Genomic DNA, 27,132 nt, shown 5'->3' with positions numbered 1-27,132 from the left:
GTCATAGCGGCGCCGGGATCGGGACCGGGTTCTGTCTCGGTGCCGGGATCTGGATCGGTACCGGCCGCTGCTTCGGTGCCGGGATCGGAACCGGGACCTGCCACCGACGTGGTGCCGGGAGGTCGACCGGGACCGGGACCTGCCACCAGCTCGGTGCCGGGAGGTCGACCGGCGCGCTGAATGATGGCGAGACTGGCTCCTAGAGTCACGGTGCCGGTATCGACGGCTGGAGTCAGACCGCGACCGTCTGGAGGTCGATCGGTGCCGCGAGTGCGACCGGTGCCGCCGAGGGGAGCGGTGCCGGGACTGCGAGCGGCGGCGGGATCTCGAGCGACCGTGGCGTCAGGACCTCGATCGTGAGCGCGAGTCCCGAGACGGAGCCGTCATCATGGGCTTGCCCCTAGATGCTACCCGCACCGGAGGTACCGGGGGTGGCGGCTGAGTTGACTCAGTCAGGGCGATAAGGTCCCGTGCCGAGGCGAAGGTTTCCGGAGTGGATGGGACCAATAGCTCAACCCCAGATCTTATGGGGGAGCTTGGCGGTACCGGACTCGACGGACCCACCGGGCCCGGAGTCGACGGTGCCGGTAGCGCCGCGGCCGACGTCGATGCCGGGCGGTCCATTCGGATCTGTCTGGCTGGAGTAGCAGACGTTGATGGTCTCGCTTCTGCACCCGGTGCCGGGGAAGGTCGGTGCCGGGGAGTCTTTCCGGTGCCGGTGCGATCCGGTGCCGGCGTCGAGATCACGGCCTGTGAAGCCGCTGGGTCAAGTGCCGCTTCCATTAGGAGAGTCCTGAGTCTCTGGTCTCTCTCCTTCTTTGTCCTGGGCTTAAAAGCCTTGCAAATGCAGCACTTGTCCGACCTGTGCGATTCCCCCAGGCACTTTAGACACGCGTCGTGGGGGTCGCTGGTTGGCATAGGCTTTTTACAGGCAGCACACTGCTTAAATCCCGGCGAACCAGGCATGAGCCCGGTGCCGGGAAGGGCTACAGCCCAGACCGGCGAACAACTATATACAATACTATTTACACTAACACTAATTAACTAACTATACTTAACGACTAACTAACAACTGTAGTGATAACAGTAGTTAACAAGGAGAGCTAGGGACGTGGAGGACAGCAATGCCACGCTCCACAGTTCCAACGACCGACACGGCGGTAAGAAGGAACTGAGGAGCGGGTGGGCCGGCAGGGGTATATATTGAGCGCCATGGCGGCGCCACTCCAGGGGGCGACCTGCCGGCCCACTGGAGTTGCTAGGGTAAAAAGTTTCCGACGAACGTGCACGCACAGCGCGCACACCTAACTGGAATGGATGTGAGCAATCACTCGAAGAAGAAACTGTACTTCTGTAATCTTTTAGCATTTTGTGGCATGTCAACTAAATAGCCTATGAAGGAGAGCAGTTGGCACACTTTATCTGGACTTTGAAAGAGTCTTTGACATGGTCCCTCAAACTGGTAACAAGGTAGAAAGTGGGCAAGAATAGGTAAGTATAATCAGGCACTAGCAAATGGCTAAGAGAAAACACGGAGTCGGAATAAAATGGTCAATTTTCAATATGGCAAAAAGATTAACAGTAGAGTGCTCAAAGGTTCCCTAGGATTGGTGTCATTAAATATATTTATTAATGTTCTGTTACAAGGGATGATCAATGAGGTGGCAAAATTTTCAGATGCACAAAATCATTTAGCTTAATCAAAACAATGGCAGATGAAAGTAACTGTAACTACTCAGGAAAGAGATGTAAAAATTATTAACTCAAAAAAGTATCTTCTCAATGTTCAGAAGTAGCAGTAAAAAAACCAAACAAAAAAACACTATGGTTCACAAGAAATGGGATGTCAAATGAACACGAAGTATTACAGTGCCATTAAGAACATAACATAAGAATGGCCATACTGAGTCAGACCAAAGGTCCATCCAGCCCAGTACCCTTGTCTACTGACAGTGGCCAATACCAGGTGCCCGAATGGGACTAAACCTAACAGGCAATGATCAAGTGATCTCTCTCCTGCAATCCAGCTGCACCCTCTGACAAACAGAGGCTAGGGACACCATTCCTTACCCATCCTGGCTAATAGCCATTAATGGACTTAACTTCCATGAATTTATCTAGTTCTCTTTTAAACCCTGTTATAGTCCTAGCCTTCACAACTTCCTTAGGCAAGGAGTTCCATAGGTTCCATAGGTGTGCACGGTCTGAAGAAGAACTTCCTTTTATTTGTTTTAAACCTGCTGCCCATTAATTTCATTTGGTGGCCCCTAGTTCTTATATTATGGGAACAAGTAAATAATTTCCTTATTCATGTTCTCCACACCACTCATCATTTTATATACCTCTGTCATATCCCCCTTCTCCTTAGTTTCCTCTTTTCCAAGCTGAAGAGTCCTAGTCTCTTTAATCTCTCCTCATATGGGACCCATTTTAAACCCCTAATCATTTTAGTTGCCCTTCTCTAAACCTTTTCTAATGCCAGTACACCTTTTCTGAGATGAGGAGACCACATCTGTATGCAGTATTCAAGATGTGGGCGTACCATGGATTTGTATAAGGGCAATAGATATTCTCCATCTTATTCTCTATCCCTTTTAATGATTCCTAACATCCTGTTTGCTTTTTTGACTGCAGTTGCACACTGCATGGACGTCTCCAGAGAACTATCCATGATGACTCCAAGATCTCTTTCTTGATTTGTTGTAGCTAAATTAGCCCCCATCATATTGTATGTATAATTGCGGTTATTTTTTCCAGTGTGCATTACTTCACATCTATCCACATTAAATTTCATTTGCCATTTTGTTACCCAATCACTTAGTTTTGTGAGATCTTTTTAAAGTTCTTCACAGTCTGCTTTGGTCTTAACTATCTTGAGCAGTTTAGTATCATCTGCAAATTTTGCCACCTCACTGTTTACTCCTTTCTCCAGATCATTCATATAATTGAAATAAATCAATGGTATGCCTTTACACTTGGCACACTGTGTTCAGTCCTAGTTTCTTTTTCTCAAAAAGAAACAGACATGGTGAAAATGATAAAAGCCTTGAAACTTTTGTATTGGTGACTGTTTGTAACAGAGCTAACCTCTGAATGCGACCCCTCTTATAATAGTGTTAAATATTTTAAAAGAGTGTTTTTAATTGATAAGTGCTAGAGGTGAAGCCAGGTTTGGGAGTGGAGGCTGACAACTTGTAATCCCCTCCTAACCCCCCGCACCTCGTCATGACCCCAGTTTGAGAACCCCTGATTTGAAAAGAGGGACTGTTGAGTTTAGGGAGATGTGAATAAGAGGGGATATGTTACACATGTGTACAAAATAATAATATACAGAATAATGAATTATGAAGAAACACAAAAAGGTAAATAAACTTATTTATTCTCTCATGACAACAACAAAGGGATATTCAATGAAATGAAAGGCAGCAAATTTAAAACTAACAGAAAATCTCTTTTACTCAATCGTAAAAATGGAAGGGACCTCGAGAGGTCATCTAGTCCAGTCCCCTGCACTTATGGCAGGACTAAGTATTACCTAGACCATCCCTCACAAGTGTTTGTCTAACTGGCTGTTAAAAATCTCCAATAATGGCGATTCCACACCCTCCCTAAGCAATTTATTCCAGTGCTTAACCACTCCGACAGTTAAGAAGTTTTTCCTAATGTCCAACCTAAACCTCCCTTGCTGCAATTTAAGCCCATTACTTCTTGACCTATCCTCGGAGGTTAAGAAAAACAATTTTTCTTCCTCCTTCTTGTAACAACCTTTTACATACTTGGAAACTGTTATGTCCCCTCTCAGTCTTCTCTTTTCCAGACTAAACAAACTCAATTTTTTCCATGTATAATTACCCCATATAACTTATTGTCACCAGATGTCACTAATGGAAGAGCTTAGTATTTATAAAAGGACATTTGTACAGATGAGAAAAATGAACTGTTACATTAGACAGGGTTTTTAAAAAACTTAGAATGGAAATACACCCTCATACGCCAAGGCAAAAGCCAATCTTTAATTGATGGAAGTCAGGAAAATTTTTTCCTTTTGAGCAACTTCCTTTGAGGCATCTGGTTCTGGCCACTGCCAGGGAAAGGTTACTTAAAAATATGGACCTCCAGCTTGATCCAGTGTGGCATTTCCTATGTTGTTTATGAGGAATGGTGATTTAACAATTTTATATTCAATTGTATTTTTTCTTCCATAATCATTAAGTATAAACTCTATATTTAACAATAGTGACTATTAAAAGTAGAACAGTAAGACATGGTTTCAATTTATTTATAGCCAGATTCTGATACTCTTATTTAAGTAAATCCTTACTCTGCAAGCAATCCGTTGAAATTAGTAAGACTACTCACAGAGGCTACATTATCACTATATGATCTGCTATGTGCTAAGGGCAACACATTGTTATGTTGGTCCTAGAGCAATCCATAAGAAAATGTGACCCCAGTTCTTCTGCTGCTTTGCAAAGGGAGTAAACTGCACACTGCCCAACATGTCAGCACAACTATACCACCACATACTATGGGAGGAACAGAAGAAAAGCTGCACCTACTCCCCACCCACCTCTGTGAGGGACAGGAGAAAAATGTAGCAATTCTGTGCAGCCTGTTTCTCCTTAAGTGCTGCCACCTGTGATGTGAGTAGGAAGCGCCTTAAGCCTCCTACTAATCTTGCACTGCTATGCAAGGTAGGCTACAATTTAGTTTAGAGTAAGGTACTATTCACTGGAAGTAAGGGTACCAGAATCAGTCCCTCAGATTTCTGGATAACCAAACAGTATCACATATAAAATATTAAGACAATCTTTGTGTGAGAAATGAAAACTGAAAATTTCCTGAGAAACTCGAGAAACTGTGTACAATTGAAATATTAAGGGTTTGATTTTTAAAAATCTACCTGCTGAAAAGTGATAGGAATCCATTTTTCCTTGCCTTCTTCAGCTACTTCTAAAATATATTTGCTTCTGTTTGCGACCATAAAGAAGGGGGTGAAAGTTACGATTCTTGTAATGTTAAAACTGCTGTTATCTATGGTGACACCAACCTGTGAATGAAGGAAATTGTTTAAAATTTGTTAGTGTCACTTAATTTTTTATATTTCTTAACATATAGAAGTTTGATAGACACATATTATACTCACATGGTACTCTTTTTTGTGACTCTTACATTTAACAGAACCATGACTACCAACAGTATCAAGAGAAAACTGATCAGACAGGTCACTGTCAGTCACCATAAGCTGCACCTGTAAAAAGAAAATTCATTTTTGTTCGAGTATGAAAACCAATGGAAAACATTTAAAATAGTCAAATCAACAAACAACCATGTCTTCTGATCCTCTCTCTGTTATCCTCATCTTCTTTCTACCATCACTTTTAAATATACACACACACACACACACTCTTGTAATATCTATTGTCTCAACAAGGTGATTTAAAGGTATTTAACATTCTTATTTAACTATTACAATATTAAACAGTAAAGTGCAGTTTTATGTGAATTTATCACCAGCTTACTTCCATTGTAATAACCACTACTAAAAATATATTAACCTTTTAAGCAACACCATTATGCAGCTTTACTTTAAGCACTTCCTTAGCTTTGCCCTGAGTAGGAGTATGTCCTAATTTGGGGTCTGAAAGGTTAAGTAAAACTCATTTTAACAATTTCCCATATTCCCCTTTCCTGTGACTATATACTTTTAATAGTTCTTAGTATTAAACGTGATGTTAACTGTCCTTTTATTTTGGCAAAAAAGAAAGTCAGTTTAAATGGTCTTGAGCAGTAGTTTAGACTTATCTTATTTCTTTAAAAAAAACCCTAAAAGCACAAAGAGAGAAAGAAAAAAAATAGTAAAAACAGACAATGCGTCTTCTATCTCCCATATTCCCTCACTTTCAACCCAGTTCCTGGGAAATTATATTCACAGCATTATCTTAATAGCCACTCCAAGACACAGTAAACTTTTACTAGAATCAGACTGTATAAAGTGTTACTTTTAGCTTGCTTTTTGGTCACAGGCTCAGCAGTGTTGTAAAAAGACAGATTTGTCTTGGTTGACTAAGTCAGACAGAAGGAAAAAAAAGGAAGACAAAAAAGGAGAAATAAGGAGAGGCAAAGGCAAAAACTACAGATTAACATCAAAGGTTTTGCTGAGCATTTAGTTGAGGCAGATGGAAGTGGTTCTCTCTTTCCTTCTGGCCTGTTCTAATCATGACATATTTTAGGATCAAGATAACAAAGGCCTAATCATTTTAATGGTGAGTTCCATGCTTAAGCAAGTTGCCAAGTAATCCCTCCAAAAAAACAACATCCAAAAAAACTGGGTCAATCTCATCCTGTTATCACCACTCAAAAAACCCACATTTCCTTCCCTTACCGCATTATATGTGAAACTGTGTTATATCGAACTTGCTTTGATCTGCCAGAGAGCACAGCCCCATCCCACCAGAGCACTGCTTTACCACGTTATATCCAAATTAGTGTTATATCGGGTCGTGTTATATTGGGGTAGAGGTGTATTTAGTTTGTACCAGTCTCTTGCTCTCCAACTTTTGCTTATTTTTCAACCAAGTTGATACAGGCTGAGCTGTTTTTTTGTTATCTTTCACCCACTCTGGACCATTTAGAATCTAGACCTTTGCACAGCATGTTTTAATCTTCAGTTAGACCTGGATCCCAAAGGAGATCTGCATGGGCAAATTATTGTGCTCATAGAGATCAGCTTGTAGGATAAGGGCCTTAAGACAAAGTTGTTTAGGGCAGAGAGCATGCCTTTCTATATGTTTGTATAGCACCTCACACAATGGAACTCCTTATTTCTGATTTGGGCATCTGGGCACTCCCATTATTAAAGTAATAAACACCGTTTACCAATGGTAGCTTTCTTAATTTAATATCCAAGAGACACCGTTAGGGACAAATCATATGAAGTACTGATCTCTTCATTTTTCATTGTCAGTGGCAATTGCAAGTGCTCAAAGTGGGATCTGGCTCTTATGTCCTATTCCAAGAATACAGAAATACCTGCAGTATCTCCTGTACCATGATGGCAATTGTTGGTGACCATGCCTTTTTTTTTTTTTTTTTTTTAATGGTGGCCATTGTAACACATCACGCCTTAAAGGATTTTCCAGTTCCTATTTTACCGTTTCACTTACAAGCCAAAAATAAGTAAATTTCTCATCTCCTTAAGAAATCTCATAAAATGCTGTATTGGTGCACAAATTTACTAATTTCATGCTATCTAGTAAATATAATAAACTTTATTGCTACATCTACAGCTGTCATTAGTTTTCAAAGTTCTGAAAAACTTTCAGTTGGTAAAGGAAGGATGACAACTAATTTTACTTAGCAGTCAATTTATTAATAAAATTCACTTACAGTACCTTGTTATTTTGGAAGAAATTTTTAGGCTGGAAGGAAAAAAGAAGTGGCTTTTTGTAGTCAGGAGGATGCTTGCGGTGAATGCCATCGGCTTTGTATTGCAGCATTCGGCCAGTTTTGTTTACCATCCAATATGGACTGTGAATTGCTATGATCATTTGTCCAGTTGCATAGGTCACATGAACAGCAATATCTAGTTCAGTCTTATCCATTTCAGTGATACAAGAGAATGTGATGAAGCCAATTTCCTGCTGATTAGTTCTTACACGGTACTCGCTTTTCCAGTTTTGATCAAGATAATTAAGTAACTGCAATTCCAGCTTGGTTTGATCCAATACTGCATTATGAATCTGAGTTGAACATCCATCCTCTAGAGTGTCCCATTTGTTATCATTTCCCTTAAAAAAAAATTTTTACTTCACATAGGACAAGAGACACAGTTGTATCATCATCTTGGTTTAATTTCTGCCATTTTTATGCACCTTTTAAAAAATTTATTTTAGATGTACAGAATAGGCAAAATTTTAAAAAGCATGTACATGTCACTTAATTACGAAGTTTTGTGCCATAAACAATTCTTTAATCTTATTGCTGTACTCGCTCTGTCCTCTCTTCCCTCAATTCTCTCCATATTATTTTTCTTTGACTTGATTATATAGTTTTTTTTTGGCAGAGAATTTCTCTTATTTGTTTATGAAATCCTTAGCACATTTTTAGTCACTCGAAAGTAATAAATGATAAATTAATACATCATGAAAAACTTATTAAAACAATGCAAAAGTATGTTGAGATTTAGCAACTTTTACTGAATTCACTGGAAAAAAATCTCTAGTAGTTATCACTCAATTATACATTTTTTTAATTATAGTGCATTTCCTTCATTTTGGATTAACTTTTATTTGTATTTATATGAAAACCCCATACATTTGATATGAAGTTAAAAAATAATCATCAGTGATTGATCTCATATATACATCAAGCAACTTCAGAAACACAGTAGATACTTTAACACAATTGTTAAAATCCTTTGGTGATGACATAAAATTGCCCCTTACTACCAACCAACTTCTGTCTTCAAGGGTTCTAGTATGGTCAAAATCATCAGTACATCACTCACCACCACGACATGCATCTCAAATCTGAAAAAAGATTCGAATCCACACTGGAAGCTGTAATTTATCTGTTTAATTACCAAGTACACCTGGTATTGAAAAGTCATATACAGCCCATTCCGTGCTATCCCCGAAAAAGGAAAATTTCACATTAGTCTAATTAAGAAGCACTTCTGAGTCAATAGATTGTTTCTCTTGGGGAGGGGGCAAACCTCTTCATTTTTAAAGTCATCTGTATGTAAACAATGCCTGTCAATAACCAATCTGTAACCACTCCACTTTTTTTAAACAAAGATGAAAAAAGGTGAATTAAGTATCCATGGATACAACGATTTTCAATGGGATTTAGGCTCCTAAATCAGTGTTAAAATATTTTACCCATTATCTATAGGAAATCTAAAATCATTGCAGAGTTCAACTGAAGGACTTATCAGCCTGAGGTAGGTGAAAGTTAATTTTTTAAACTGCATCTGTTTCTGGAATTTGTTTTATTTAATGACAAATGTGGAAAACAGTCTCTCTGTTGCTCTTATTTGTATTACAAGTAATAGTCTCTACTTGAGAGAGTCACTTGGGTGAGTTTTGACAACACAGCTCAGAACAGGACTTATGATTTGTTTGTCTGTTTGCTGAATATAAAGAGCACTTACATCAAAATGTATGTTTATTTTTGGTGTCTCCCTTCTAAATTTCCACTGCCCTTCCCTTGGTAATATACTAGGACATACTCCTATTGATGCCACTGTTTCTTGAGGCAGTCACAGTCCACATGAAAAAGGATCTTGCATATTTGCGCTGCAGTTACTAGGATCCAGCTCTACTTGACAATCAAAAATGGAGTCTCATATGGCAAAGTTAATATGTACTGTACTAAACTTGCCTATAGTGGAAGTGTTGAAGTTTCTTTTAGCCTGCATTTCATATATTTGATGTATTTATAATTCAGGATAGCATCTTTCATACTATGGTATCTGTTTCTCCTCTAATAGACCAAACATCAACCAAATTACACAGCATATACCGAAAAAATACAAAAATAATAATTGTAAAGATTACCTCTAGAGAATAAGTAATTGGATAAGGAAGAAGATTGCGGAGAAGGACAGAGGGCCATAAATGAATAACATATGGTAAATCCCATCGATCATCTGCACATACGGAAGATGTCAAGGTATCTTTTACTGGCACAACATTAATGATAAGTGAATGATTAGTTGATTTCACAGACTGGCATTTCCTCTGTATTAAGTTGCCAACATTTTTCATAATTTCATCAAAGCTAATTCCTTCACACATTTCATATTCTCCACCATTTTCATCAGTTACTGGTTGCAAACAAAGTAGTGATCTGCAGAAGAAAACATTTTTTAAATGCTTCTGATAGCTTTCTAACCTCTCAGTAACAAACTTTTTAAAATAGAAATTTTAATAACAAAATTCAAATATTATATATTTACCAAATTTGTTGGTTTTAAACAACTGTTTCTCAATATAAAATTAAAACAAAACAAAGCTATTAAAAGAGGAAGCAAAAAAATGCTTCTAACCAAACAGTTCTTTGAGCGGTATGTGCACCTCATTACAGAACTCACTGGAAAGCAGTGACTATTGGAGACATATAAGGGGCCTTGAAACCTATCTGTGTATTACGAAGAGTAGGAGCCAAGATGCCTGCTTTTTCTGTTGTGGGGTGTCAAGAAGGGCCAGCTTTAGGAAGTGTGGGGCCCAATTCGAACAGTTTCGACAGGGTCCCGGCAGGGACGACGAAAAAGAAACAAACAAAACCACATGTAAAAGAGCACGTGGGGCTTGTACTCACTGGGTGGTGCTCCGAGTCTTCGGTGGCACTTTGGTGCCAGGTCCTTCGCTCTCTCCAGGTTTGCCGAAGACCCGGAGCAAACTAAGGACCCACCGCTGAAGTGCCGCTGAAGACCTAGTGCACCGCCAAGTGAGTAAAAATTAAAAAGGCCCCTCTACCCAGGGAAGGGATTCTCACTGGGCGCGGGGCCCTCTTAGGTGCAGGGCCCGATTCGGGGGAATTGGTGGAATAGGCCTAAAGCCGGTCCTGGTGTCAAGCTAATACAAATCTCAGATACTACCCTTCTCTGAGGCACATAAAGCATAAAATATGAGGGATAACAACAGATATTTTGCTTTTTAAGTACGACACCAATTTCATCTAATCTGCTTCCCAGATTCAGCCACTGTATTGGAGTAATCATGTGCCCAGCTGATTAAACCTATTAGTAGGATGCTCCTACCATCAGACTGACGGAACTACTTGTGCAATGAATCGGATGTTACTAACTCACCACTAAATAATTTTGAAAAAATATAACCAGAAATATAATTTAACTACAGTATTTACAATAAAATGTAGCAAAAAATGTTTTCCAAAGGTGACAATGGGAGAGGCAAAAGGAATTTCAATCTTAGCACCCCTAACCATTCAATCAAGTGTAGAGACTGCTCTTTATTGGATGACCATAATCATTTCCTGCAGCACTTGGGCTGGAATTTTCAAAGGAGTCAATGGGAATCAGATGCCTAGTACCCTAAACTCCTTTAAAAATCCCAGACTTGGAGCATCTTAAAGTCTCCCTGCCAAATATTTATCTCCTTTAACTTTGAGACGCTGAGAAAACCTTAGCATGACATGGTATGGCTGCTTCTATATCATCAACAGTTCTAAACTTTCAATAATGAAAAGAATAATTCTGGAAAACTTTCAATCAAAAAATATGTACAACTTGTCTTTGTATTTACTAGATTAGTCATCATTACTTATACAATATATTCTGTATTAAAAGAAGAATGTAAAAAATCACCTGTAAGAGGTCAGTGGTATGTTAAATTCATTTATTGGTGAAGCAGTTCCTAGACATATTCCATCTTCAAAAAGACTCAGTGGAATTGAAAAATGATTCCTTATCTGTGAAAAATAAAAGTCTGCATAAATTATATTAATAAAAGCCTTAAAGATCTAAAATATTTCAATTATGGTAAAGTGCAGAATGAGACATTCTTTATAACCAATCCTGTAGATTTCCAGTAGACACCCGAAACACACGAAGGAATTTGTTATCTACAATCAGGTCCTCAGATACTACATAATATTCTCCGAGGAGAAAGTCCAGGATATACATCTTAATACACTCAGCACTGCTTTCACCAAACAAGGACACTTCACCAGAGAAGTAGCTCACATCATGGAACGGGCAACACAAATACCTCAAGAGAACCTGCTTCAATACAGATATAAAACCCCCTCCAACCGCACACCCCTAAGTTGCCACTTACCACCTCACACTGGAACCCACATAGGTATCAAACAACTACAGCCCATACTTAATGGGGACACAATCATGAAAGAAATATTTCTTGAACCACCTCTTCTGGCCTTCAAACAATCCCCGAACCTCTTCAAGCTCATCATCAGAAGCAAGCTCTCCACAGACCAGGGCCTGGTCTACACTACGCGTTTAAACCGAGTTTAGCAGCATTAAACCGATTTAACGCTGCACCCGTCCACACGAGGCCCTTTATATCGATATAAAGGGCTCTTTAAACCAATTTTTGTACTCCTCCCCGATGAGAGGAGTAGCGCTGAAATTGGTATTGCCATCTCGGATTAGGGTTAGTGTGGCCGCAAATCGACGGTATTGGCCTCCGGGTGGTATCCCACAGTGCACCATTGTGACCGCTCTGGAAAACAATCTGAACTCGGATGCACCGGCCAGGTACACAGGAAAAGCCCCGTGAACTTTTGAATTTCATTTCCTGTTTGCCCAGCTTGGAGCTCTGATCAGCACGGGTGGCCATGCAGTCCCAAATCCAAAAAGAGCTCCAGCATGGACCGTACGAGAGATACTGGATCTGATCCCCGTATTGGGAGACAAATCTGTTCTATCAGAGCTCTGTTACAGAAGACGAAATGACAAAGCATTTGAAAAAATCTCCAGGCTATGACAGACAGAGCCCACAGCACAAAGCTGTGTGACAAGCGTTAACGGAAAGCCAAAGAATCAAATGGACGCTCATGGAGGGAGGGAGGGACGGGAGACTGAGGACTCCAGCTATCCCACAGTCCCCGCAGTCTATGAAAAGCATTTGCATTCTTGGCTGAGCTCCAAATGCCTGAAAGTCAAAAACATTTTCCCAGGTGTTTCACAGTATATGTCGTCAATTTACACCATTCCCCACTCCCCCGAAAGAAAAAGGAAAAAAATGTTTCTCGCTTTTTTTCAATGTCACCCTATGTCTACTGTATGCTGCTGGTTGACGGTGTGCTGCAGCGCTGAACACCAGCAACCTCTTCCCGGTGGCAGACGGTACAATATGACTGCTATCCATTGTCATCATCAGACGGTGAGTGCTCCTGGCTGGCCTCGGTGAGGTTGGCCGGGGGTGCCTGGGTAAAAATGGGAATGACTCCTGTCATTCCCAGCAGATGGTACAGAACGGCTGGTAACCATCTTCATCATAGCAACTAGGGGCTGAGCTCCATCAGCCTCCCCCCCCCACTTTCATGTCTAAAGAAAAGATTCTGTACTCCCTGGACTATCATAGCAGCGGGAGGCTGGGCTCCTCTGCCCCGCCACCCTACCTGGACTATCATAGAACCTGGAGGCTTCCTCCTCCTCATTTTATCTCAGTACAAAGTCAGTGTTTCTTATTCCTGCATTCTTTATTATTTCATCATACAAATGGGGGGGACACTGCCACAGTAGCCCAGGAGGGTTGGGGGAGGAGGGCAGCAACGGGTGGGGTTGTTGCAGGGGCACCCCCTAGAATGGCATGCAGCTCATCATTTCTATGGGATTTCTGGGGCTCTGACACGGAGCGGCTGTGCTCTCTGGTTCTCTAGTACACTTGCCCCATATTCTAGGCAGGACTGACGCTATTTTTAGACAAAACATAAAGAAGGGAATGACCCGGGGAGTCATTCCCATTTTTGTCCATGTGCCCCCCAGCTGACCTCAGCGAGGCCAGCCAGGAGCATCCATGTCAGCAGCAGACAGTACAGAACGACTGATAACCGTCATTTCATCGCCAATTTACAATGGCATGGCAGACGGTGCAATAGGGATGGTAACTGTCTCTGCTACCTTGCAAAGGCAAATGAATGCTGCTGTGTAGCACTGCAGTACCGCCTCTGTCAGCAGCATACAGTACACATACTGTGACAGTGACAAAAGGCAAAACGGGCTCCATGGCTGTCATGCTATGGCGTCTGCCAGGGCAATCCAGGGAAAAAGGGCGTGAAATGATTGTCTGCCGTTGCTTTCATGGAGGAAGGATTGAGTGACATTTACCCAGAATCACCCGCGACACTGTTTTTGCATTGGGATCTCAACCCAGAATTCCAATGGGCGGGGGAGACTGCAGGAACTATGGGATAGCTACGGGATAGCTACCCACAGTGCAATGCTCCGGAAATCGAAGCTAGCCTCGGTACATGGATGCACACCGCTGAATTAATGTGCTTAGTGTGGCCGTGTGCACTCGACTTTATACAATCTGTTTTACAAAACCGGTTTATGTAAAATTGGAATAATCCTATAGCGTAGACATACCCCAGGACACACGAACACAAAGCAGCATCACACCATGCCGAATAACAGATGCAAAACATGCAGCCATATCTCCACTATTACAATGATCAACACCTCCCACAACACATTTCAAGATCCATGAGTCCTACACATGCCTATCACAACATGTGTTGTACTTCATCCAGTGCACTACATGCCTCAATAACAACTATGTGGGTGAAAACAGAACATCACTACACTCTCAAATGAACTCACACAGAAACATGATAAAGACAAAAACATCATATCACTCACTCTTGGGTGAATACTTTTCAAAATACTATCTCACTTTTCACAATCACTATATCTGACCCATCTATCCTCATTGTCACAGGAAACCTGCACAACACTTTCAAAAGATGACCAGGGAGCCTAAATTCATAACTTTGCTAGATACTAAATATCATGGACTGAATAGACACACTGGATTTATAACTTAATACTGTAACTCGTCGCTTAACATTAGAGTTATGTTCCTGAAAAATGTTAATCGAAACGATGCTAAGCGAATCCAGTTTCCCGACAAGATTTAATGTAAATGGAGGGGGTTAGGTTCCAGAGAAATTTTTTCGCCAGAGAAACAGACAGATAGACACACACAGTATATGTTTTAAACAAACAATTTAATACTTTACACAGCAATGATGATTGTGAAGCTTGATTGAGGTGGTGAAGTCAGAGGGTGGGATATTTCCCAGGGAATGCCTTACTGCTAAATGATGAACTATCACTCAACTGAGCCCTCAAGGGTTAACATGTTGTTAATGTAGCCTCACACTCTACGAGGCAGCACAAATGGAGAAAGGGGAGACAGCATGGCAGAGAGATACAGACACACACCATGATGTGCGTGTGAGAGAGGGGGAAAGAGTGTGTATGTGTGTGGGAGGGAGAGACAGAGACACACACGGGGTGAGAGAGAGAGAGACGTGCTTTGCCCCTTTAAGTAAGCTGATCTCACTCCAAGTACTCTGCCTTTTTGAGAAGATCAGCAAGTTGAGACAGCAGCTGCTGCCAGAAAGCTCCCTCAGTCCTGAGCCCTGTCCTGTCCTGTCCCCCTCTGCTCTTGGAGATAGGGTACAGGAGTGGGGGGGAGGAGCGAGTGGAAGGGGGACACCCTGACATTAGCACTCCCTTCCTCCCTCCCCCTCAGCACAGCAAGCAGGAGGCTCCCAGGAGCAGCTCCAAGCATGTTCTCTAATTGATCAGCAACATAACAGAATGTTAACTAGGATGACGTTGAGTGAGGAGTTACTGTACAATAATCTATAACTCACTAACAGTGTTCCCCCTCCACCCAGCTGACTTCCTTTGTCCCCTATGGCTGGAAGGGTGTTAATGGGCTACTTCACCTTTAACAGTCCCTTGAAATATGTGTTAACTACTTGTGTTAAAGGATATATTCCATCATGTATTTAGCTATGACACTCTGATTATGATTCCCAGACCTGAAGAAGAGGTCTCTGTAAGCTCAAAATGCTCCTCTCTTTCACCAACAGAAGTTGGTCCAATAAAAGATATTACCTTACCCACCTTATTCCTGTAGATATGGCATCCTACATCATGTGTATTAAAGAACTAACTCATATTCAGTCAAATATTTTAGCCTAAAACTATTCTACCATGAGCAAGAATGAAGTAGAATTAGCCTTCAGCTGCAAGCGCCTTTCCAAGGAAATAAACTTAAAAGAAGTTCGCTTTCAAGGAAAGGCAAGTATGCCTCTATAATGAACAATACTTTTCAAAAGATCTTCCTTGTATCAAAACATGAAGTTAAGTGTTTGCAGGTCAAGAAACTTACAGAAGAAAGTACTACAAAATTACAGCAACTGTTTAAAAAAAGAAGTTCTTCAGCCATCACATTTATTATAATCAAAACTGCACATGATTAATGTTGCTCATGTACACACACTTTTTTTTTTTATGTCTTAGTATGATTCAGACTTGGCAACAAACAGGTAATGAATATTGTTAAACCAGTTTAGTTTGTTTTTAAAAAATCCTTTTTTAGTGTTCTTAATAATGTTTCTCTTGGGAGAGATGTCTGATACGATTTAGGTGCCCTGAAATATGTAGACATGTACACAAATTGATTATTAAACCAACAAAACAAAAAGCATGAAATTAAAAAAACTGAATATTCTACAAGAAAATGTGAAAATATTCACTTTTCTATCAGATATTGATTCTGATATTGATTCTAATCTGTTTCGGCATGGCCTTCATTTGATATATTTCATAAAATCATCAACTGTAGAAGTTACACAATAAACCCATGTATTTGAGATTAGACTAGGCAGACAGACTCTGCATCCTTAAGCAGAAAATTCTGATATATGAAGTAGCAATCAAGTATCTGATTACTCCTTTTTTATGAATAACCTCCCCTCCAGCGTGGAACATCTGTGCTGGGATTCTCTCACAAATGTGGCAATACTGGTGGCAGTTTAGCTTTTTCAACTGGATAACAACCTATCCCACAGTCTGAGGCACTGGGGACGAGCAAGCAGTAAGGAAAAATGAGCTCAGCAGATGGTATCATTCAAGGGACATAGCTCTGGAAATCTGGTCCCCTAAGGGATAAAAAAAATACGTGAAATGATTTTGCTTACCGCTGTCTCAAGATCAGCTTTACAACTATGATTGCAATGGACAAAGTAGGAGCCCTAAACTGCCAATTTATTTACAGCTCTGGAGGCCAAGATTATACTTCAGAAGGCAGAAAGGGTATGGTTAAATCCCAGAGATCAGTAGAAATTGCTGAACCACCTCTCGTGTTTTCAGGTAGAGACACAATGCAAATACTTCAGAGAAGGATCAAGACCCCAGAAAAGTCTTCTGGGCGACTTGGTAGCAAAGTCTACCTGTTTCAAGACTGAAGACAATAGGGAGATGTAAAAGACAAGGATGGATGTGGGCTTACCAGCTTGGACACTGAAGTCTTTCTCCTCTATTACTGAATACTCAGTTGAAATCAGCTCTGAGGAAGCAAAGGTTTTTTCTACTGCTAATACCATTTGATTTCATCTCCTTGGAGGATTGATACTTACTTGGGGATGTCTATCCAGACCCTGCACATTGCATCTGACAGCTTGGATGCTGGCTGGCTAGCTACAGAAAAGCTGCTTGGCTGTGGTTCAAGATTTCTTGCTCCAAAGCAGAAAATCTTATATTAGACAGATACATAAAGCCAAATGGAAAACAAATTCTATCTGAGCAGTTCAGCATTAGCATTCTCTGAAAAGTGCTCATACTCTAGGAAGGAGGTGGGAGTCCCATGAAATGTAAAAATAGATGTCTCATGTCAAGAGCCACAAAGCAGTCCACTGGATCCAAAGAGAAGGTAACAGAAGCAAGGAAACTATACAGAATTTTGAAGCAACAGATGAAGATGTTGAGATTACTATGAAGATCAAGGACAGGTCTCCAATCACCTTTCTTCTTTGGGATTAAGTAGCAATATGAATGAAATCAACTATCCCTGAACTCTGGAGACTTTTCTCCTACTGTTCCCACCTGAATGAGAGCAACATACTTCTTGCTTCAACAGTCTCATGAGAAGTGTCCCTGAAGAAGGACAGGAAAGGAACGTGAACATTTTAAAACTGTATGGGACATCCCTTGCTGATTAGTTTGAGGACCCTCAGTCCAGGCTTCTTGGAAACAGGAAAAGTAGTTGGAAAAGGGGGGATTGGAGGAAACTGGATCTGAAGGTAGTCTAGCTAGTGTCTTGATATGTGTGTCAAAACCCTTTCTTACCTGATGCCTCAGAGACTGTGGGGCAGCAGAGGAAGAGGCAGATCACCACCTCTGGTCAAATTACCTCCTCAGGACTGAGTTTGTGGCCTCTGTCTATAAAATGGTTGTGTTGGACGCTTCCTCTTTTGCGGTTGGGATATACACACCCAAAGCTCTTAGGAATGTTCTTGAGTCCTTTGGATTATGGAGTGTTTCATCCATACCTCACAGAAGAGCTTGTTGCCCTCAACTGGGAGGTCCTCAATGCTTACCTGGACCTCCATGAGAATTCCACTGCCTGCAACCAGGAAGATCTCATCAACATGGTGGTGACTACTGCTCTAGCTGCTGTGTCAGATGAGGGCTGCTTCATGTGCCAGTCATGAGGGATTTTAATTACTCATGCTAGTCTTTCTGGACTGTATGCAGATGAAAAGTATGTCGCAAAGCAGAAATATGTATTTTGAGAGTAATGCCCAATTATTTGCTACTCTCACCTGAGAGCTTACAGAGGAGATGCCTTCCTCCCAAAGAGGTCTAATTTCTTTGGGTCTTTCTCCAAAGGAGTGGATTTGGGTTGACCTTGCTGATTTGATTTTTCTTGGCCTGCCTCCACCACAAGAGCATTAGAGGTAGTGTACTGGTAAATATATTCAAACCATTTAGCAGTCACTTAATACCTACTGGCTGCTTTTAGAGACTGCTGTCATTGAGACAGGCATTTGACAAATCATTTTGGCCAGTCTCAATAGCCCATCATTAAGGGGCTTGGCCAGTTGCCCCATAAAGGAAGCCTAAATAATATCCAGAAGTTTGTGGTGTTTCCTCCTGTATAACTTTCCAGTGGGATATCCATCATCGCCATAATTCTCTTCAATAAATCCTGGAAGACTTTCAGCTCATCCATAGAAGCTGTGAATGGGAGATGGGGCCCTAACAGCTTCATCTGGAAAGGGCAATAAGATGGCCAAAGGCTGAAAAGGTTTGGGAGAATGGCCATTCCTACTATAGTCTTCCTTGCCCTTCACAAGTTGAAGATGGGACATGAGAGAAGCCTGATACAAATGAAGCTGCATACTTGGCAACGTGACTCTGTCTCTAAAGACCCCAGATTATGCCAATTCCTTGAGTATGGATTTACTTCCCAGGGCAACAAGAACAGGTGCGATTGGTGGATTCCCCAAAGGTGCTCCCTATTGGTTCCTGATTTTTCTGGTATCCCTCAAGGATTCATCCCTCAGTTCTCTGCTGGATTCTCACTATGCCAGACGCAGAGAAGAGGGGGCATGCTCAGGAGAGGAAGCACTGCTATGTGCCTCTGAGGTTGAGGGGCACTTCCGTTACACATGCCCTGTTGGCACTGTGGGTTATTTGGTAATGACCTTCTGTAGCCTCTCAATGAGAAAGGTCTGTTTGCATCAAGTAGTACATTCGTGCTGATACACACAGTCCTTGAACAACTGGAGCGACAGCCTCCATTTTTTTTGAAAAGAGTAGTTTGTGCCAAAGAGAGACATCTCACGATAGAGACACTCAGCAGCACAATGCTCAGTGCCAGAGTGTTTGGTGAGAGGTTGGTGTTGGAGGCACTGTGGTTTCTGGTATGGACAGAAACCACTGGTACTGGGTTGAGTTTCAGTGTTGGACTCCACTTAAGCTTCTAGAGAAGTGAGCCTTAGGGGAAAGCCCTATAATCCCTATTTGAAGACGGAAATCAGTATCTGCCTTGGTCATGGAAGTGATGCTCCTTCTGGCCACTTGCTCAGGACACCACCAAAATGGACAACGAAAGGGTTTATGCGAAATGGCTCAGTAACTCAGCTTGGCATCTCAGCTTAACTGGGCACTGGATTAACCTGATATCTGGTGGTTTTCCAAAAGTCTGCCAGGATCCAATGAGACTTGCATGGGCCTTTCTGGGAGAAAGTGTTTCAGTTTTGCACCTCTTGTCTTCTGGGTCCTCTTGGAGAAGATTTTGTGAACAGAGCAGCATTCTGGAGCATTTCTGTCTTCCAGACATAACAGACATCTGAAGTGCCTGTCATTCCTAGGCATCAGTGCACTGCAGGAGAGGCAGAGTGAACACCAGCAACTTATGGTTGGCCCTTTCAGAACTGCTGTATGGTGGTTGGGGGTAGAGGATAAGGCCCTTGTACAGAGGTTGTACAGAGAGAAAGAAAACATCACAACTCTATTTTTAAGTCTAACACTTCTTTTAAACCAACAGGGGATAGGAGAAGGAACAAAAAAACCTCATCTAGAGTACAATAATTAACAACTACTGTATTCTGAACTAATATAAACTATGCTAGCTAACTTGCTAAGAGCAAGGAATTTGGGCACTACAGGGTTCCACCTTGCAATCATAGGGGGCAAAAAGGAACTGAATGTGGTTTGCAGCCACTGGGCCCTTTATGTCCATGAATACAGGAAATAGGAGGGCAGTAAAGAAGCAGGTGCAGCCCAATGGACACTGCCATTCAAAAATAATACAATCTCGTGCTTGTGAGAGCATGCTTACAAAGAGTGGAAAATGCGTGGACAGTCACTCAAAGATCAGCCCTTTGTTTTCCACACCAAAGACTGAAAGGGCTACAAATATCAACAGTGAGGGATATGGCATCTTAAAGGATGAGAATGTTCAGAACATCTCAAATCAGTTATATGTCAACTAGGTCACAGATATGACCCTTCCCATAGTCTGACCAAGTGAAACTAGGAAGATTAAGAGGGCATGAACGAGTCAGGATGACAAAGAACAAAGTGAAAAAATAAGAAAAAGAAGAAAATATACTTCCTGTAAGTATTGGTGCACTGCGGGCTTTCCAAGACTAAAAATTTCCTGACTTTCTATAACTAAACCCATATCTCACTGCACAAAAGTTGAAACAAATTTAAATATGAAGTATGCCCTGCTGAGTCAAAAGGATGCTTACAGGAGATTGCTGATTACTTGGGAGCAAGTAATAAATAGGCATCAGGAGTCCCTTTATTTTTAATAAAAACAGGAGAACTTGTGGCACCTTAGAGACTAACAAATTTATTTCAGCATGAGCTCTCGTGAGCTATAGCTCACTTCTTCGGATGCATGGCTCACGAAAGCTCATGCTGAAATAAATTTGTTAGTCTCTAAGGTGCCACAAGTACTCCTGTTCTTTTTGCGGATACAGACTAACACGGCTGCTACTCTGAAACCATTATTTTTAATAATTTCCAGTTTATAAAACAAGCATTTTTTTGGAATATGGACATTGGTTCCATGATCAAGATGGTATAATTTTAAAGGTAATACCACTGGACAGGTAGGTTCCACTTTGGATGAGGGGCCTGACCACTGGGTCGGTCTGATTGTACTGCTCTAAGAAATTTGGCTACCTGGGGGTTTTCTGCAAGTGAGCCTAGGGTCCCTGGGTAAAGCAGACTACTATCTATGAATAGATATTTTACATACAATGGTGCTGGGTTGGAGACTTCTGTTTCTGCCTTCTTGGAGAAAGTGCAAAATGACTGGAATTCCTAGCTTTATGGGATTAGCACTGTGCTCTGGGCACCAGCAAATGAATCTGGACATTATAGCGGAGTATAAGAACATAACGGCCACACTGTGTCAGATCAAAGGTCCATCTAGCCCAGTATCCGTCTTCTGACAGTGGCCAATGCCGGGTGCCCCAGAGGGAATGAACAGAACAGATAATCAACAAGTGATCCATCCCCTGTTGCCCATTCCCAGCTTCTAGCAAACAGAGGCTAGAGACACCATCCCTGCCCATCCTGGCTAATAGCAATTGATGGACCTATCCTCCATTAATTTATCTACTTCTTTTTTGAATCCTGTTATAGTCTTGGCCTTCACAACATCCTCTGGCAAGGAGTTAAACAGGCTGACTGTGTGTTGTGTGAAAAAATACTTCCTTTTGTTTGTTTTAATCCTGCTGCCTATTAATTTCATTTGGTGGCCCCTAGGTTCCTGTGTTATGAGAAGGATTAAATAACACTTCCTTATTTACTTTCTGTACATCAGTCATGATTTTATAGACCTCTATCATATGCTCCCCAGTCATCTCTTTTCCAAGCTGAAAAGTCCCAGTTTTATCAATCTCTGTATCAATACTGGCCTAAATGAAAGTAAAGACCTTAAGGACTCTGGAGGGCTGGCTCACACCTTCTAGTGCTTCTCTCTCAAAAGGAAAAACTGTTAGTTGAAACCATTTCTGATACCGATGAAGAAAAGGACTTGTAGAGAATTTCCAGTCTCCATGGAAGCTGGAGTGGAGGCCTCTGGTTCAGCTCTATCAGGTCAGAAACCAAGGTGTTTCCTCAGCCAATGTGGATGCTTGTTCTCACTTTATTGTTTGGACCACTTTCCCCACAAGTGGAAATGGTGGAAATACATAGAAAAGGTCCTGTGACCAACTGCGTGATAAGGCATTTGTCCCTTTGGATCTGGAGTCTGTCATCCTGGAGAAGATTTTGGCCTCTTTGCATTCGTATAATTTGTGAAGAGGCTGGTTGAATGGAGACTAAAAGTCTGAACGCTAAGATTGAAAACCTTCTGATTCAATCAAGACTTGGAGTTACTGACCCTGTGTTTGCTGAACCCGTCAACTTTTTGTTTCAGATCCCCTTTTATGGGAATCACTTGGAGGAAAAGAAACTGCTCCATCCACTTTCATTATTTCCATTGCCTCTGCATATAGCACTGGACTCCCTGTTCCCCTCTTGGTTGTTTAAATATGTGACCACAGTCATTTTGTCTGATTGAACCAGGACATAGTTCCACTCTATACCAGAATGGAACCTTCTCAGAGCCAGCTTGACCACTCTTTCAGCTCTACAGAGATTATGCTGTGAGCATTTTCCTCCAGGCTCCAGAGGCCCTGAGATGCTAGAGTCTCCAAGTGTGCTAGTCAGTTGTGAGAAAGAGGATCCCAAAGGCAGATGGGCATGACTTTGCAGACACTGTCACGGTCCAACCACCATTCTAGGGAGTGGAGTACCTGTGTTGGAATCTGTACTTAATCTTTCATGTATTCCAGGAAACAGTCTCGCACCTTTAGCATGAAGGCTTCTGATATGTGATTGTGCTGATGCAATGATCTCTATATATGACACCAGAAGGCCTAGCAATTGAAGGCACAGTGATATGGTAGTCGTCCTGCAGCTCCAGAGCAAGATAAGGTCCAAGATTTTTCTGAAATGTTTTAGTGATGGATAGATCTTTGCTATCAACACATCTATTTCTGCTCCCACATGAATTATGCTGGTGGATGGAGTCAGGGAACTTTTCTTTACATTGATATTGCCATGCACCTGTAGGAGATCAACGTCCAATACATGGCTCTGTGTGCTGCTGACTATGATGGATCTCTCATTGGGATGTGGTTCAGGAATGGATACAGGCGCATTCCCTGTGACCAAGAGTTTGGCAACTATCACCACCACCATCTTTATAAAAACCTGGGGGCCGAGGACAAGCTGAACAGGACTGCTTGATACTGATGTTTCCTGCCATAGGCAAACCTCAGAAGTCTGCAGTGACACAGTTTGAAGAGAATATAGAAGTAAGCATCTGCTAGACCCACTGAAATTAGGAAGCCCCCTAGGAAAGGGATGATATCATACAGGCCAGATTCCTCAATGGAAAAAGACGGTTACTCACCTTTGTAACTGTTGTTCTTCGAGATGTGTTGCGAACATCCATTCCAGTTAGGTGTGCGCGCCGCGCGTGCACGTTCGTCGGAAACTTTTTACCCTAGCAACTCCAGTGGGCCGGCAGGTCGCCCCCTGGAGTGGCGCCGCCATGGCGCCCAATATATATCCCTGCCGGCCCGCCCGCTCCTCAGTTCCTTCTTGCCGGTGACTCCGACAGTGGGGAAGGAGGGCGGGTGTGGAATGGATGTGAGCAACACATCTAAAAGAACAACAGTTACAAAGGTGAGTAACCGTCTTTTCTTCTTCGAGTGATTGCTCACATCCATTCCAGTTAGGTGAATCCCAAGCCATACCTAGGCGGTGGGGTCGGAGTGAGAAGTCGCGGCATGGAGCACTGCAGTTCCGAAGGCCGCATCCTCTCTTGACTGCTGGACCAGGGCGTAGTGGGAAGCAAAGGTGTGGACCGATGACCAGATCGCTGCCCGACAGATTTCCTGGATGGGCACACGGGCGAGGAAAGCCAGCGACGACGCCTGCGCCCTGGTAGAATGCGCAGTCACACGGCCCGTAGGGACATGGGCCGAGTCATAGCAGGTCCTGATGCAGGACGTTACCCAAGAGGATAACCTCTGGGAGGAGATAGGAAGCCCTTTCATGCGGTCCGCTACTGCCACGAAAAGCTGGGGGGATTTGCGGAAGGGCTTGGTCCTCTCCACGTAGAACGCGAGAGCCCTACGGACATCAAGCGAGTGGAGCTGCTGCTCCCTGCCTGAGGAGTGAGGTTTTGGGAAAAAAACCGGGAGGAATATCTCTTGGTTGACGTGGAAGGCTGAGACCACCTTGGGGAGAAAAGCAGGGTGTGGTCTCAGCTGCACCTTGTCTTTGTGGAAGACCGTATATGGGGGGTCTACCACAAGAGCCCGGAGTTCCGACACCCGTCTAGCTGAGGTGATAGCTACTAGAAAGGCAGTCTTCCAAGAGAGGTAAAGCAGGGAGCAAGTAGCTAACGGCTCAAAGGGGGGCCCCAACACCAGGTTAAGATCCCAGGTTGGAGCAGGGGGACGGACGTTAGGGTATAAACGTTCCAGTCCCTTAAGGAATCTAGACACCGTTGGGTGAGAAAAAATAGAGCGACCATCCGCACCCGGGTGAAAGGTGGAGATAGCTGCTAGGTGGACTCGCAACGACGATATGGCCAGACCTTGCCCTTTGAGGGACCAAATGTAGTCTAAGATGTCGGCTACCGAAACTCCCATAGGGCAGAGATTTCTCTCCACGCACCAACAGGAGAAGCGCTTCCATTTGGCCAAATATGTCGCTCTCGTGGATGGCTTCCTGCTGCCCAAGAGCACCTCCCTCACCGGCGTGGAGCAGCGCAGCTCAGAGCCAGTCAGCCACGCAGGAGCCACGCCGCTAGGTGCAGCGACTGCAGGTCCGGGTGACAGAGGGTCCCGTGCTCCTGGGTAATCAGGTCCGGATGAAGGGGCAGGGGAACTGGGTCGGCTATGGTCAGGTCCAGCAGCATGGGGTACCAGTGCTGTCTGGGCCATGCCGGGGCTATCATGATCACGTGAGCCCTGTCCCTGCGCACCTTCAGAAGGACCCTGTGAACCATAGGGAATGGGGGAAACGCATAGTACAGGTGGGTCGACCACTGGATGAGGAAGGCATCCGCTATCGACCCGGGCTCCCTGCCCTGAAAGGAGCAGAACGCTTGGCACTTCCTGTTCCCCTTGGACGCGAAGAGGTCCACCCGGGGATAACCCCACCTCCGGAAGATGGAGAGGGCGACGTCCGGGCGAAGGGACCACTCGTGTGACAGGAAGGATCTGCTCAATCGATCCGCCAGCGTGTTCCGTACTCCGGGGAGGAAGGAAGCCATGAGGTGAATGGAGTGGGCTACACAAAAGTCCCAGAGTCGTATCGCCTCGTGGCACAGGGAGGAGGATCTGGTGCCGCCCTGCTTGTTGATATAATACATGGTCGTCGTGTTGTCGGTGAACACCGCGACACAGCGACCCTGAAGCTGATGACAGAACGTTTGACAAGCAAGGCGGACCGCTCTCAACTCCCGCATGTTGATGTGTAGCCCCACCTCCTGTTGGGACCACAGGCCCTGCGTCCTCAGGGTCCCTAGGTGGGCCCCCCAGCCTAGATCCGAGGCATCCGTTGTTAGGGACACCGAGGGCTGAGGTGGGTGGAAAGGGAGACCTGCACATAACACGGATTGGTCTAGCCACCAGCCGAGAGAATCTAATACCCTCTGGGGGATTGTGATTAACATATCTAGCGGCTGTCTTGTCGGCCTGTAATGATTGATGAGCCACAACTGGAGGGGCCTCATGCGGAGCCGAGCGTAATCGGTCACAAAGGTGCAAGCCGCCATGTGGCCTAACAGGGTTAGACATGTCCGCACTGACGTCAAGGGGGCTGTCCGCAGTCGTTGAACGATCGCCGACAAGGCCTGGAATCGCTGCAATGGCAGCAAGGCCCTGCCCACAGTGGCGTCCAGGACGGCCCCGATGAATTCCACCCTCTGTGTGGGAATCAGGGTGGACTTGTCCGTGTTTACCAAGAGGCCCAGAGTGGCGAACATGCCGGTGATCACGCGGACATGGCTGCAGACTTGTTGTTCCGACGTGCCCCGAATCAACCAATCGTCCAGATAAGGAAACACGTGGATACGATTGCGCTGAAGATGCGCCACAACAACTGCCATGCATTTTGTAAACACCCTCGGGGCCGTGGACAGGCCAAATGGGAGGACTGCAAATTGATAATGAAGAGGCCCCACAACGAAGCGAAGGAAACGTCTGTGGCGTGGCCAGATGGCAATGTGAAAATACGCGTCCTGCATGTCGAGGGCGGCGTACCAGTCTCCCGGATCCAGGGATGGGATAATGGTCCCCAGGGATACCATGCGGAACTTCAACTTCACCAGGTACTTGTTGAGCTCTCGCAGGTCGAGGATAGGCCTGAGGCCCCCCTTGGCCTTGGGGATCAGAAAGTAGCGGGAATAAAACCCCTTGCCTTTCTCGTTCTCCGGCACCGCCTCTATAGCTCCTTTGCTGAGGAGTGTCTGCACCTCCTGTCGAAGGAATTGCTCGTGAGAGGGGTCCCTGAAGAGGGACGAGGAAGGGGGGGCGGGAAGGAGGAAATGAAACAAACTGCAGGCGGTATCCCGTCTGCACCGTGCTTAAGACCCAGCGGTCCGATGTTATTAGGGACCACGCCGGGAGGAAAAACGAAAGGCGGTTGGAAAACGGGGGGGAAGGATCCATTGGGGAAACTGTTACTGCGCCCTCGGGCGCACCTTCAAAATGAAGGCTTAGGTCCAGGCGGGGGTTTAGAGGAGCCTTGGTTCTTCCCCCCTTGGTTCCCCGAATGCCTGCGCCTTCCGTTCCTGCCGCGGCGCCTGTTAAGGTCCTGCCGCTGGCGGAACTGGGAATACGGCCTGCGCTGTTGTTGCTGCTGTGGCCGGAAGGGTCTGCGTTGCGTCACGGGTGTGTGCATCCCGAGGGACCGCATGATGACTCGGTTATCTTTCAGACTCTTGAGTCTGGGGTCTGTCTTTTCAGAGAACAAGCCCTGGCCTTCGAAAGGAAGGTCCTGTATAGTATGCTGGAGCTCCGGCGGAAGGCCGG

General features: G+C 43.8%; 1 protein-coding gene across 1 annotated transcript in view; it reads right to left on the bottom strand.

Annotated features, from left to right (window-relative positions):
• The window catches only part of VPS13A (vacuolar protein sorting 13 homolog A), a 322,609-nt gene that overhangs the window by 103,480 nt on the left and 191,997 nt on the right, over positions 1 to 27,132 (bottom strand). Inside the window, exons 45-49 of the mRNA XM_050945432.1 lie at positions 11,333 to 11,436; positions 9,561 to 9,852; positions 7,395 to 7,790; positions 5,147 to 5,251; positions 4,904 to 5,050 (exon numbers count right to left, since the gene is read on the bottom strand). Coding sequence (XP_050801389.1) covers positions 4,904 to 5,050; positions 5,147 to 5,251; positions 7,395 to 7,790; positions 9,561 to 9,852; positions 11,333 to 11,436 — 1,044 coding nt within the window. The remainder of the gene's footprint in view (positions 1 to 4,903; positions 5,051 to 5,146; positions 5,252 to 7,394; positions 7,791 to 9,560; positions 9,853 to 11,332; positions 11,437 to 27,132) is intronic.

Source organism: Gopherus flavomarginatus, chromosome 3 (assembly GCF_025201925.1).
Source record: "Gopherus flavomarginatus isolate rGopFla2 chromosome 3, rGopFla2.mat.asm, whole genome shotgun sequence".
In the NCBI taxonomy this organism is placed as follows: domain Eukaryota; kingdom Metazoa; phylum Chordata; order Testudines; family Testudinidae; genus Gopherus; species Gopherus flavomarginatus.
The sequence above is the reverse complement of the archived record's forward strand: the minus strand, read 5'-3'. Positions and strand labels throughout refer to the sequence as shown.